The 14,293-nt window shown below is 38.6% G+C and overlaps 1 protein-coding gene across 2 annotated transcripts in view; it reads left to right on the top strand.

The window, feature by feature from the left end:
* Nucleotides 1-14,293, top strand: part of ADAMTS12 (ADAM metallopeptidase with thrombospondin type 1 motif 12) — a 387,476-nt gene that overhangs the window by 347,260 nt on the left and 25,923 nt on the right. For both annotated transcript variants that reach the window (XM_059916187.1, XM_059916186.1), the window contains one exon: nucleotides 4,658-4,801. In XM_059916187.1, coding sequence (XP_059772170.1) covers nucleotides 4,658-4,801 — 144 coding nt within the window. The remainder of the gene's footprint in view (nucleotides 1-4,657; nucleotides 4,802-14,293) is intronic.

Below are 14,293 nucleotides of genomic sequence, written 5' to 3'. Positions count from 1 at the left end.
CAGCTGTGAGGTGATAACTTATTGTGGTTTTGGTTTGCATTTCCCTGATGATTGTTGATGCTGAGCATCTTTTCACATTGCTGTTTGCCATCTGTATGTCTTCTTTGGAAAAATTTCTATTTGGGTCCTCTGCCCATTTTTTAATCAGGTTGTATGTTTTTTGATGTTGACTTGTATGAGTTCTTTGTATATTTTATATATTAACCCCTTATCAAATATATTGTTTGCAAATAGCTTCTCCCATTCAGTAGGCAGCCTTTTCATTTTGTTGATATTTTACTTCACTGTGCAAAAGCTTTTTAGTTTGATGTAGTCCCATTTGTTTATTTTTGCTTTTCTTTCCATTGCCTGAAGAGACAGATCAAACACACACACACACACACACACACACACACACACACACACACACACACATATATATATATATATATATATATATATATATATATATATAGTTTCAGGTCTTACATTTAAGTCTTTAATCCATTTTGAGTTTATTTTTGTATATGGTGTGAAAAAGTAGTCCAGTTTTTCCAACACCTTTTCCTGAAGAGGCTGTCTAGTCCCCATTGTATATTCTTGCCACCTTTGTCATAGATTAGTTGACCATATAAGTATGGGTTTATTTCTGGGCTCTCTATCCTGTTACATAGAACTATGTGTCTGTTTTGGTGCCAGTACCATACTGTTTTGATTACCATAGCCTTGTAGTATAGTTGGAAATCAGGGCATGTGACACCTCCACCTTTCTTCTTTCTCAGGATTGTTTTGCCTATTCGAGGTCTTTTGTGTTTCCATACAAATTTAAGAATTATTTGTTCTAGTTCTGTGAAAAATGTCATTGGTATTTTGATAGGGATTGCACTGAATCTGTAGATTTCCTTAGGTAGTATAGTCATTTTAACTGTATTAATTCTTCCAACCCATGAGCACGGTGTATCTTTCCAGTTGTTTGTGTCATCTTCAGTTGCTTTCATCAGTGTCTTATAGTTTTCCAAGTACAAGTCTTTTACCTCCTTGGTTAGATTTATTCCTTGTTATTTTATTCTTTTTGATACAGTTGTAAATTGGATTGTTCCTTAATTTCTCTTCCTGCTAGTTCATTTTTAGTTACAGAAATGCAACAGATTTCTGTATATTTATTTTATATCCTGCAACTTTATCAAATTCATTGATGAGCTCTAGTAGTTTTTTGGTGGCATCTTTAAGATTTTCTATGTATAGTATCATGTCATCTGCAAACAGTGACAGTTTTACTTCTTCCTTTCCAATATGGATTCCTCTTATTTTCTTGTCTGATTGTTGTGGCTAGGACTTCCAATACTATGTTGAATAAAAGTGACAAGAGTGGGCATCCTTGTCTTATTCCTGATCTTAGGGGAAATGGTTACAGCTTTTCTTTTAGAATAAACTTTTTACTTTGTTTTTTTATTTTTTATAAATTTATTTATTTATTTATTTGTTTTTGGCTGTGTTGGGTCTTCATTTCTGTGCGAGGGCTTTCTCTAGTTGCAGCAAGCGGGGGCCACTCTTCATCGCGGTGTGCGGGCCTCTCACTATCGCGGCCTCTCTTGTTGCGGAGCACAGGCTCCAGACGCGCAGGCTCAGTAGTTGTGGCTCACGGGCCCAGTTGCTCCACAGCATGTGGGGTCTTCCCAGACCAGGGCTCAAACCCATGTCCCCTGCATTGGCAGGCGGATTCTCAACCACTGCACCACCAGGGAAGCCCGGTTACAGCTTTTTACTGTTGAGTATGATGTTCGCTATAGGTTTGTCATATACGGCCTTTATTATGTTGAGGTATGTTCCCTGTACCCACTTTGTTGAGAGTTTTTATTATAAATCGGTGTTGAATTTTGTGAAAAGCTTTTTCTGCATCTATTGATGTGATCATGATTATTTTTATTCAGTTTGTTAATGTGGTGTATCACATTGATTGATTTTGAATCAAAAACAATCCTTTTATCCCTGGGATAAATCCCACTGGATCATGGTGTATGATCCTTTTAATGTATCATTAGATATTTTTTTCTAATATTTTGTTGGGAATTTTTGCATCTATGTTGATCAGTGATATTGGTCTGTAATTTTCCTTTTTTTTATTTAAGATCTTTATTGGAGTATAATTGCTTTACAATGGTGTGTTAGTTTCTGCTTTATAACAAAGTGAATCATCTGTACATACACATATATCCCCATATCTCCTCCCTCTTGCGTCTCCCTCCCACCCTCCCTATCCCACCCCTCTAGGTGGTCACAAAGCACCGAGCTGATCTCCCTGTGCTATGCAGCTGCTTCCCACTAGCTATCTATTTTACATTTGGTAGTATTTATAAGTCCATGCCACTCTCTCACATCATCCCATCTTACCCTTCTCCCTCCCCATGTCCTCAAGTCCATTCTCTACGTCTGCATCTTTATTCCTGTCCTGCCCCAGGTTCTTTGGAACCATTTTTTTTTTTTTTTAGATTCCATATATATGTGTTAGCATACGGTATTTATTTTTCTCTTTGACTTACTTCACTCTGTATGACAGACTCTAGGTCCATCCACCTCACTACAAATAACTCAATTTCGTTTCTTTTTATGGCTGAGTAATATTCCATTGTATATATGTGCCACATCTTCTTTATCCATTCATCTGTCGATGGACACTTAGGTTGCTTCCTTATCCTGGCTATTGTAAAGAGAGCTGCAAGGAACATTGTGGTCCATGACTCTTTTTGAATTATGGTTTTCTCAGGGTATATGCCCAGTAGTGGAATTGCTGGGTCGTATGGTAGTTCTATTTTTAGTTTTTTAAAGAACCTCCATACTGTTCTCCATAGTGGCTGTATCAATTTACATTCCCACCAACAGTGCAAGAGGGTTCCCTTTTCTCCACATCCTCTCAAGCATTTACTGTTTGTAGATTTTTTGATGATGGCTATTCTGACTGGTGTGAGGTGATACCTCATTGTAGTTTTGATTTGCATTTCTCAGAGGTTTCTTAAACTATCCTCATTTTTAAAAATTCTTTCTTTTTTCTGTTCAGCTTAGGTGATTTCCACTACTCTTCCAGGTCACTGATATGTTCCTCTGTATCATCTAATCTACTGTTGATTTTTTCTAATGTACTTTATATCTCAGTTATTGTATTCTTTATCTCTGTCTGGTCCTTCTTTATATTTTCTAACTCTTTGTTGAAATTCTCACCTTATTCATTTATTCTTCCCCTGAGTTTGCTGAGCATTTTTATGATCTTTACCTTGAACTCTTTACGAGGTAGATTGCTTACCTCCACTTCATTTAGTTCTTTTTCTGAGATTTTGTTTTGTTCCTTCATTTGGAACATATCCCTCTGACTCCTAATTTTGCCTAATTCTCTGTGTGTATTTCTATCTGTTAGGTAGGTTGGTTACATTTCCCGGTCTTACAGAAGTGGCCTTATGTACGATATGTCCAGTGGGGCAGCAGCACACTCACCTCTGGTCACTAGAGCTGTGTGCTCTAGGGGTGCCCCCTATGTGGGCTGCATGGGCCCTTCTACTGTGATGGGACCGACTACTGTAGGAGCTCTGGTAGGTGGGGTTTTTCCTGATCTGGTTGATTCCTAGGCCCTGCCTCATCTGGTGGCTGCTGGCATGCTGATGGGAAGGGCCAGCTCATAACATGGCTAGCTGCATGGTCTGGGGATCTTGGAGCTATTGTTGGCCCACTGGTGGGTGGGGCAAGGTTCCAGTGCAGGTGGCAGTGGGCCCTGTGGGATCTGGGTCTGGAACTCACCTGCTGGTGGAAGGGCTGAGTCCTGGGGCTTGTTTCACCTTTGTCATTTGAAATGACAGAGTGGTCATTGTAAGGAACCTGGTGCAAATGTTCCAGATTCCAATAGAGATACTCATATTCTTAATAACAGTGTACACAGCAAAAATAATAGTAAAAGCATTTAAAGAAAATATAATTCTATTGAGTTTTTCTGTCTTTTCTTGAGTTCTTTATTTAAAAATTAATAATAGCTGTTTTGGCAATCTAAATTCTTTATTCTAGCATACTTTGATGAAAAACATCTAAATACAGATGATTGTGAATTCAGACAGACACTAGGAACATGTTTCGGTGATTAGACGAAGCTACCTAGATTTGGAGTTAATACAGCTGGGCCTAATTGTTGCTACCAACTTTGTGATGTACTGCAATAAGCTAGGCCTTGTCTCAAGTAATGCTGGACCAGTGATTACCAAACTGATTTTTTAATCCCCACTTGAAATATTCAGTAATCATGGGAATTTCTGCCCTAAAGATAGGTTATATTTTATACTATATACATGTATATCTTTGTAACTTAATAATATGTCATAGTAAAAAAAAAAAAATGCTTGTTCCAGACTTACTTGAAACATTCATTTTTCTATTTCCAAACTGAAAAAGGAAAAAAGAACCCTCTTACTAAATAATTAGGGGGCAATGTGTTGACATACAGGGTGTGGAACTAGAGATGAACTGTCAAGTATTTTTTCTAAATAAAGTAAACATTTATTCAGCATCTACTGAATATTCACATCTGCCAGGTGCAGTGTCAGGCACTGAAGATACAGTGAAAAAAGACACGTCCCTACCCTTTATCTCTGAAAATGACACCATGTGATTTTTACCTGACTTTGTCCCTGTTGTGGACCAGTGTTCCAGGTCATGTGGAGGCGGAGTTCAGAAGAGAGGAGTGATTTGTCCAGGAGGCCTGTGTGACTGGACGAAAAGGCCCACATCCATTGCACCCTGCAGTGGGCACCCTTGCTGTCACTGGGCCACTGGAAACTGGGACCTGGTAAGAGTCAGTTATAATCTCTTTCGTTTATTTTTTTAAAATAGCATTTGTTTTCTTTTGATTTTAAAAGTCATATATAATCCCTGTAAATGTTTAATGTATCCATTGATTTAAAGTGTGTTTCTATATATTTCAGTTCTGTATTTTACTTTTCTGCTCTCTAATACCTCTAAGTCTGCTAAAACTTAACCCATGGCTGACATGGTGGTCAGTGTTAACTGTCCTGAGTTCAGAAGAGAAAAAGATCAAATACTTTCAAAAGAGAAAAGATCAAATACCTAAAACTAGCCCAGAGGCACAAAGCCTAAGGAAAAGTGATTTGGGGTCCTAACATCTTGGATCCTCTGGCCTTTTGCAGAGCAAATAGGAGTTGCATGTGCCCTGAAGCTTGAGGCTTAGCATGATTTAGTGAATTCCACGTCTCTTGTCAACCTGCAGATTATCAGTTTTCTAGATGGCCAGCATGTTTGATGGAAGGACAAATGAAATAGTTAAATTGTAAATGAGAGAAAGATTTATGATTCTTACAAAGTTTATTGTAGAAATAAAACTATCAGTGACACTGAAAATAAAAAAAGTCTTCCATAGACAGATTCTTCCATCACTCTGACTTATTGTATCCTAGGTTCTCTAGAAAATAAAGCTGAGGCAAAATTTAATACTTTATAAGGAAATACAATGTCAGGGAAGCAGGAGTGATAGAAAAGAGGAAGGAGGCAGGGAAGGAGGAGAATCAAGTATGAGGTGGTGCATTACCAGGCTGACCATTTTTCCTAACTGACCACTGCTTGGTGTCAAGAGCAACTGATTGCCTGCTCTCAAAAGAAGATCTTTTAAAAGCTGTTTGAACTACTGTCTCTTGGAGCAGTTTGTCCAGAGGCAGGAAGAGAGGAGATTATCTACCGGCTCCTATCTCCCAGGATTGTGTAAAAAGTCTCCCCTTAGATGGGTAGCATCCCCCATTGTCCTGGGTTATTTATGTGTGGGCAGGTCCCACTGTGTCTCACGTCTCATTGGCAACAAGAAAATCCATTGTCAGGGTAAGAGGCACACAGCAAGAGCATGCATGAGGTTCAGGCCAAGGAGTTGTGCTTCCATGCAGCTGGTTGCCACCTCAGCTGGGGCCCATCAAAGGCCAACAGCTGGGAGACGGGTGAGTCAAGAGGATCTGATACACTAACCCCTCAACTATTAATATTTTTTAAAGTAACTTGTCCTTGTGTTAAGTATATTTTGATGGTTATAATGATAACAGAGGCTAATGCAGTATTTTACCAAACATAATGTCCCAAGATATTTTTAGGTTGCTATGTTCTTAACAGTTGTCATTGTTATAGTTGTGTAGTTATACCTGCATAGCGATGATCAATTTGAATGCTGGCCTGTACTTTTTTTTTTTTTTTTTTTTTGGCTGCGTTGGGTCTTCGTTGCTGCGCGCAGGCTTTCTCTAGTTGCGGCTAGCGGGGGCTATTCTTCGTTGTGGTGTGCGGGCTTCTCATTGTGGTGGCTTCTCTTGTTGTGGAGCACAGGCTCTAGGTGCACAGGCTTCAGTAGTTGTGGCATTCAGGCTCAGCAGTTGTGGCTCACGGGCTCTAGAGCGCAGGCTCAGTAGTTGTGGCACACGGGCTTAATTGCTCCGCAGCATGTGAGATCTTCCCGGACCAGGGCTCGAACCCCTGTCCCCTGCATTGGCAAGCGGATTCTTAACCACTGCACCACCAGGAAAGTCCCGTGGCATGTACTCTTAAAAAAGGCTCCTGCTGGTGCATCCAACTCAAGGTTGTATTGGTCTCTTCCCACTCAAGTCCAGGAAGAACAAGATGACTCGTTATTGCTAAAGGAATATTGTACATTAATCAGTTAGCCTACAACAAATAAAAATTACATATTTTACTATTTTTATAGCTTAAAAAATGCCTAGTAGACAATGAAGAATGACATCAACCATTCCCTTAGACAGAACCCATAGTATTTTCTATGAATGCCCTATATTCATTGGCATCTAATTCTGACTCATGATGAATTGCCAAATGAGATTCTGGCGTCTGGGCAAGCTTCTGGTTATACATTCTACTAAGCTGTCTGCCAGGTCCAGGACCAGTTTTCACCCTACCCCCATGGGTCATGTGAACAACAGAAAACAATGTCATACAGTTGTATTATTTTTCATGTGAAGAAAATTTAATTTATATTTAAGCATCTTACAATATCTCCCTTGGAAATATACTTTATTTCCTATTTATTGGAGGTTCAGTTATTTCTAAAACCAACTTTCCTCATCCATCTTTGATTTCACAACCTGAAAAAATTGTCCTCAACAGATAAAGATGTGTTTCAGGATTAGGCTTTTCATAAATACCCTGGAGCCCTGTGTAACAATAATAAGCATCACTAATCAAATCAAATGTGACCATCAGAAAAGAAAATTTGATATACTTTGAACTGTCATGAAAATGCTATAAATTTTGGCCCATTCAGGGGCACAAAATCCTATAGATTAAAAACTACAGATAAACATTTTTAAGTGTCACTGTCAACTCCCTGAGGCTCTAGTACCTTATCATTCGTTGTAAAGGAAATTTGGATAATGCAGTTTTCTTTCTGGCAAGAATGATGATGATATCCCAGTAAATATGACAATAGTAATGATGTGTGAAACAGAAGCTCTCAGGGTACACACTGAGAAGAGGAAATTGTCAAAAACATTCCCATTTTCCTGTAAGAATGCAGGCTGCTCCTCATATTGACATTCAGGTAATGTCAGTGTTAGGTAACACTGAGGTTGTAAATTGTGAAATTTTGTGTGGTTTTTCTTTACCCAGATTTCCAGCGCATTTCTTTGGTTATAATCATCTGTATGAAGTTAGAATAGAAAGTATTAAAATCAGTGAGAAACTTAAAATCCACAGACTATCTGACCCAGTAATTCTACCTTTAATAATTTAACCCACAGATATACCACCAGATGTAATCCTAGATGACTATAAAGAATGCTCATTGCCATCTTGTTATAATAGCAATTCCTGAAAATAATCTAAATGTCCATTGATGGAGGAACTGGTTAATTTATTAATTTATTATAGTACTGCCCTTTTAAGAATGAGGTAGACCTGTATTTCTGAGATGTAAAAATTTCCAACAGCAGAAGTACAGAATTTCCTTAGAGGGAGGTAGAAGTAGCAGTCCCTTGGAGGTGGAGATGAGTTAAAGTTTCCTTGGAAGAACCATGTACTACTAATTCATCAGTTGTGCATATCAAAGAATAGGGGGCAATGGAGGTGGCTCCACCTACCAAGCCAGCCTTTAGGATTGTCCTTGACCTCATTACCTATTATTAAGCGAAAAGGAGAAGTTACCAGAGTTCAAGTAAGACATATGGATGGATCGGATATATACATTTGCTTCTGTTCCCCAAACTCCATTAAACAGCCAGAAGAAGAAAAAAAACAGCTCAAAGTGGCACAAACCCACAAAGACAGAGAAGAGGACAGGAGACAACACAAAGGGATGGGGTCAATACACTTTTGGAAGATAGAAGTAGATAGCCAGCTATGTCCTGGGTTTGAGGTGGCTTTACTTTCTAATGTAAAACTGACTGTGCCTTAGCATCACCTGGGGCAGCTGGTGGTGTCCAGGAGAATGAATGTCTGCTCCAGATTTAGATGCCTATTTGGGCTTTTATTTGGTTTGGGGTATTCCTGTCTTCTGCTCTGCAAGTTGGGGGAGCAAAGCTAGTGCCCCAGGAGACTTGTGCCACGGCTTGTTTGCAGTTTACACAAACTTGTTCACATTAAAGCTCCAAGCAGAATCTGATTGGCAAACTCCAGCTGCAGCATATGGAACTTCTAGATGTTCACTACCTTGAATGGGTGTCAGTGCCACTGAACCATGGGGGAGAGGAGTCGAGGGGCGGAGCCACGCTCTCCCTCTTCCTGGGAGAACGATGGTCTAAGCCAAGGGCCGGTGAGCTTGGGGCCATCCTCTCCTCACTCCTGCAGGAAGGGGGCAGTTAGGACCCCTCTTAAACAGTCTTCTATTTCTTACCACTAAATTGTTTTCCTTTTTCATCCAAAAGTTGGAACTCCCCAAATACGCTGTAGAAACCAAATCTAAATTCTGAGATTTTGAAATATCTTAAACCACGAGAGAAAGTCTAGTTCTGTCCCACCTCTGATCAGCAGGCCATCTGTCCGTTCCTCTCCTCTGAGTCAGACAGCTCTAGCAAGCAAGGTTGCTTGGCTAGTTCCTAATGCACTGATGGGAGCCATCCCATTAAGGACGACTTCTACTCAAAACATGACCCTCTGGACTTCAGATGCCTCATTTAGCAGGAAAAGGCATTGATTGGATATATTTATGTGACTGCGGGCATTTGTGGCTGTAGAGTCCTTGACCATAATGTTATATGTAATGGGAACTATCTTATAAATCTGAAAAAATTAAGTTTTTATTTTCTAAAAAAAAGTAGATACCCAAACTTACAATTGACTTAGTAGCATGTCAGAGAAAGCTAAAAACTGTCTATAGCAGAGATTTCCAGGTACATCTGAAGGCAGAGGTGAGGGTAAGGGAAAATGGGAGTTGGTTGAAAGTTTGTAAGAGAAGCAGTTGGATCTTTAGAAATTTTCCTACATCCCAACCATAGCCTGGAGGTCTTCTCTCTGATACCTTGTAATCAGGCATAGTTGATCAGGGCAAAAGGATTAATTGTCTCACCAGTGATTAAGTGATGAAAATATACACAGTAAATAGTGTGATATCCCCCTCCCCGACTGAGCTCCACAAAGGCAGGGGGCCAGCTTAGCCTCAAGAGGAAAAAACTACATAAGAGACCTCTTCCTGCTCACCTTATATAAAGCCATGTCTCAACACCTGCCACCCATGGAACATCCAGTCAGATCATTGGTGCCTCATCTTAAATATACATAGATAGCGTAGGATTTCTGGACATTTGAGAAAACCTATCACACCAAGAACAAAATAACAAAATGAACAGAACAAAAGGAACTCCAAGGAATAGAGACCATGAAAGAAATGCAAGAACTCCTCATAAAGTATATATAATTAGTCTCTTTAGAGAAATAAGAGACTATATCCATGAGCTAGCTTCTTATTAAAGGTATATAAAAAGCATATAAGGAGAATATAAGGAGAATTTAGAAATTTTTAGAGTAGCAAAAGTGAAAATTCAAACATAAGATTGTGAAAATAATGTGAAGAAATCTCTCAAGAAAATGAGGACAAAGACAAAATGAGATAAAAGATAAGGAAATTAGAGGATCAAGCCAGCAGGTACAACATCAAAATAATAAGATTTCAGAAAGGGAGGATGGATGGGATTGACATGCATACACTGATGTGTATAAAATTGATGACTAATAAGAACCTGCTGTATAAAAAAATAAATAAACTAAAATTCAAAAATTAAAAAAAAAATAATATAAAAAAGGGAGGATGGAGATGGAATAGAAGTGAGGAAATTATCAAAGAATTAATATAAGAAAAATTTTCCAAAACTGAAGGACATGTGTCTCCATGTCCTTCATTAAATGCTATGAAAAAAGGAAAAAAGTCAGAGGAGAGGAATATCTGATTCTACAACACCCGAAAACAAACCTTATTTTACATGATTGTTCCAAGAATTGAACTCAAGGATATTGCCTATGTACTTACAGTGCCTGACATATATTAATAGTAAGTGCAAGAAAATTATTAAAGGACTTCCCTGGTGGCACAGTGGTTAAGAATCTGCCTGCCAACGCAGGGGACACGGGTTCGAGCCCTGGTCCGGGAAGAGCCCACATGCCACGGAGCAACTAAGCTTGTGCACCACAACTACTGAGCCTGCACTCTACAGCCCACGAGCCACAACTACTGAGCCCGTGCGCCACAACTACTGAAGCCCACGTGCCTAGAGCCCATGCTCCACAACAAGAGAAGCCACCACAGTGAGAAGCCCGCACACCGCAGCAAAGAGTAGCCCCTGTTCACCGCAACTAGAGAAAGCCTGCACACAGCAAAGACCCAATGCAGCCAAAATTAAATAAATAAATAAATAAATTTATTTTTTTAAAAAAAGAAAATTATTCAGTTGAGATGCTTGCATTAGTTTGTACCAGTTTTAAATCATCAAATGGTTTCTTCATTTGATCTATGTTGGTTGAGTGATAGCACTAACAGAGTCCAGAATTTATGTGTCTATTTTATAGGTTCTCACAGAGAGTCTTTGCTGATCATCTGCTGAGCCCTGGGAATCAACTTTTCCAAACAGGCCAGTTTAAGCTGAAGAGAAGCATCCAGGACTGAGAGAGGATAGTGCAGAGTTCAGTGTAGGGTGCGATCAATTCAGTTGCTCAGCAATCTTAGCTTAGAGCTAAGCCCCAACTAAGCCCCATCCCTATTTTGGGTGCTCAGTTCTGCACAAAGATCCCTTATTTTTATTGGATACAAAGAAGTGGAACTGAGCATTAAGAGAGTTACCTTGTCTCTAAAACCCCAAACTCACAGCATTACCACAATTAACAAAACCCAAATCAGTAACCATGCTTCCTGCTTAATCCTCTAATTTAATACAACACAAATTCATACATCTTCTCCATCACAAGTTATTTAAATTAGCTAATAAATGCACGGGCAGTGACCTCTCTGCTTATTTTTGTGCTTGGCTTGGAATTAGCTCTTCCATCTTTTTTGTTTGTTTTGTTTTTTTAATTTAATTTTTGTTTTATATTGGAGTATAATTGATTTACAATGTTGTGTTAGTTTCAGGTGTCCAGCAAAGTGATTCAGTTATACATACACATATATCCATTCTTTTTCAGATTCTTTTCCCATATAGGTTATTACAGAATATTGAGTACAGTTCCCTGTGGGTCCTTGTTGACTATCTATTTTATATATAGTAGTGTGTATATGTTACTCCCAAGCTCCTAATTTATCCCTCCCCCCAACCTTTCCCCTTTGGTAACCATAAGTTTGTTTTCAAAGACTGTGAGTCTGTTTCTGTTTCATAAATAAGTTCATTTGTATCACGTTTTTAGATTCCACATGTGATATCATGATATTTGTCTTTCTCTGTCTGACTTACTTCACTTAGTATGATAATCTCTAGGTCCATCCATGTGGCATTATTTCGTTCTTTTTCATGGCTTAGTAATATTCCATTGTATATATGTACCTAATCTTTTTTTTTTTTAATTGGGGCATAGTTGTTTTACAGTGTTGTGTTAGTTTCTAATGTACAGCGAAGTGGAGTTCCCTGTGCTATACAGCAGGTTCTCATTAGTTATCTATTTTATACATATTAGTGTATATATGTCAATCCCAATCTCCCAATTGTCCCCACCTGCCCTTTCCCCCCTTGGTGCCCATATGTTTGCTCTCTACATCTGTGTCTCTATTTCTGCCTTGCAAACCAGTTTGTACCATTTTTCTAGATTCCACATATATGCATTAATATTTGTTTTTCTCTTTCTGACTTACTTCACTCTGTATGACAGTCTCTAGGTCCAACCATGTCTCTACAAACGACCCAATTTCGTTCCTTTTTTATGGCTGAGTAATATTCCATCGTATATATATACCACATCTTCTTTATCCATTCGTCTGTTGATGGACATTTAGGTTGCTTCCAGGACCTGGCTATTGTAAATAGTGCTGCAGTGAACACTGGGGTTCATGTGTCTGTTTGAATTATGGTTTTCTCTGGTTATATGCCCAGTAGTGGGATTGCTGGGTCATATGGTAGTTCTATTTTTAGTTTTTTAAGGAACCTCCATACTGTTCTCCATAGTGGCTGTATCAATTTACATTCCCACCAATAGTGCAAGAGGGTTCCCTTTTCTCCACACCCTCTCCAGCATTTATTGTTTATAGATTTTTTGATCATGGCCATTCTGACTGGTATGAGGTGATACCTCACTGTAGTTTTGATTTGCATTTCTCTAATAATTAGTGATGTTGAGCATCTTTTCATGTGTTTTTTGGGCCATCTGTATGTCTTTGTTGAAGAAACGTCTATTTACGTCTTCTGCCCATTTTTGGATTGGGGTTGTTTGTTGTTTTGATATTGAGCTGCATGAGCTGTTTGTATATTTTGGAGATTAATCCCTTGTCAGTTGCATTGTTTGCAAATTATTTTCTCCCATTCTATGTGTTGTCTTTTGTTTTGTGTATGGTTTCCTTTGCTGTGCAAAAACTTTTAAGTTTGATTAGGTACCATTTGTTTATTTTTGTCTTTATCTTCATTACTCTAGGAGGTAGATACAAAAAGATATTGCAGGGATTTATGTCAAAGTGTGTTCTGCCTATGTTTTCCTCTAAGAGTTTTATAGTATCCAGTCTTACATCTAGGTCTTCAATCTATTTCGAGTTTTTGTGCAAGGTGTTACGGAGTATTCTAATTTCATTCTTTTATTTGTAGCTGTCCAGTTTTCCCAGCACCACTTATTGAAGAAGCTGTCTTTTCTCCATTGTATATTCTTGCCTGTAACAACCTTGTTTTACAGAGGAAGAAAAAGAGAGGTTGAATGAGATCCAGGACAATGTGTAGTGAGTGAAAAAGCCCAAGTCTCCTGAATTCTGGCCCAGTGCCTCCAGTACCCTTTATCATATTCTGGCTTGATTAATTTCCCTTGTTCTTCCCTCTGTCCTCTGTTGCACACTTTTATTTACTCAGGATCAGTTGAGTAGTTATTTTCTTACTTTTCTCTTGTCCATATCCATGGAAAATTTGATGTGAATTCACTGAATAAAATTACCTTTAGGTTTAATCAGAGTAATTTCTGACTTTATAAAACAGACATAAAGTTCCATGCTGATCGCCTTGCTCTAGGCTTTATGAAGAGTAGAGTAAAATAAAGCAGAGGATGTTAAGAAGAATTTGATGTTTCTCCTCTTATCCCACATTGGAGTTTTATGGGAAACAGTGTTTGGTAACAGTATTCTGAGTTTCAGTGGTGTCCAGTGTGGATATTTTTGTAAGTCTAGTAATCTTGTTGACCAATAATATTTCAAATGGCAAATGGGATATTTAGGGCCTGGAGATTTTTCCAGAATTTACCATGCAGCAGTCTTTTTCGGCCAATCAATGGGTATTTACTGAATGGTCAGGCTGCGTTTAGCACTCACCTACTTACCATGCAGAACAAAGAAAGAGGAACTGGTTTCTGCCCTCTGGGAGATTTTGATTATATAAGCCAGATGAGGCAAAAAGTAGTAAAACATGAAATAGAATGTAAACCATAAGAGTATATGTGGGTCACTATAGCCAAAAGGTGGAAGCAACCCAATGTCCATCAACAGATGAAAGGGTAAAGAAAATGTGGTATCTACATACAATGGAATATTATCCCACCTTAAAGAGGAAATTCTGACACATGCTATAACATGGAGGAAACCTGGAGACATTATGCTAATTGAAAGAAGCAAGTCACAAAAGGACAAATATTGTATGATTCTACTTATATGAGGTACCTCAAATAGTCAAATAGA

The sequence above is a fragment of the Balaenoptera ricei genome, chromosome 3 (genome assembly GCF_028023285.1).
Source record: "Balaenoptera ricei isolate mBalRic1 chromosome 3, mBalRic1.hap2, whole genome shotgun sequence".
Lineage (NCBI taxonomy): Eukaryota > Metazoa > Chordata > Mammalia > Artiodactyla > Balaenopteridae > Balaenoptera > Balaenoptera ricei.
Note: the sequence above shows the minus strand (reverse complement) of the source record. Positions and strands in the feature narration are given on the sequence as shown.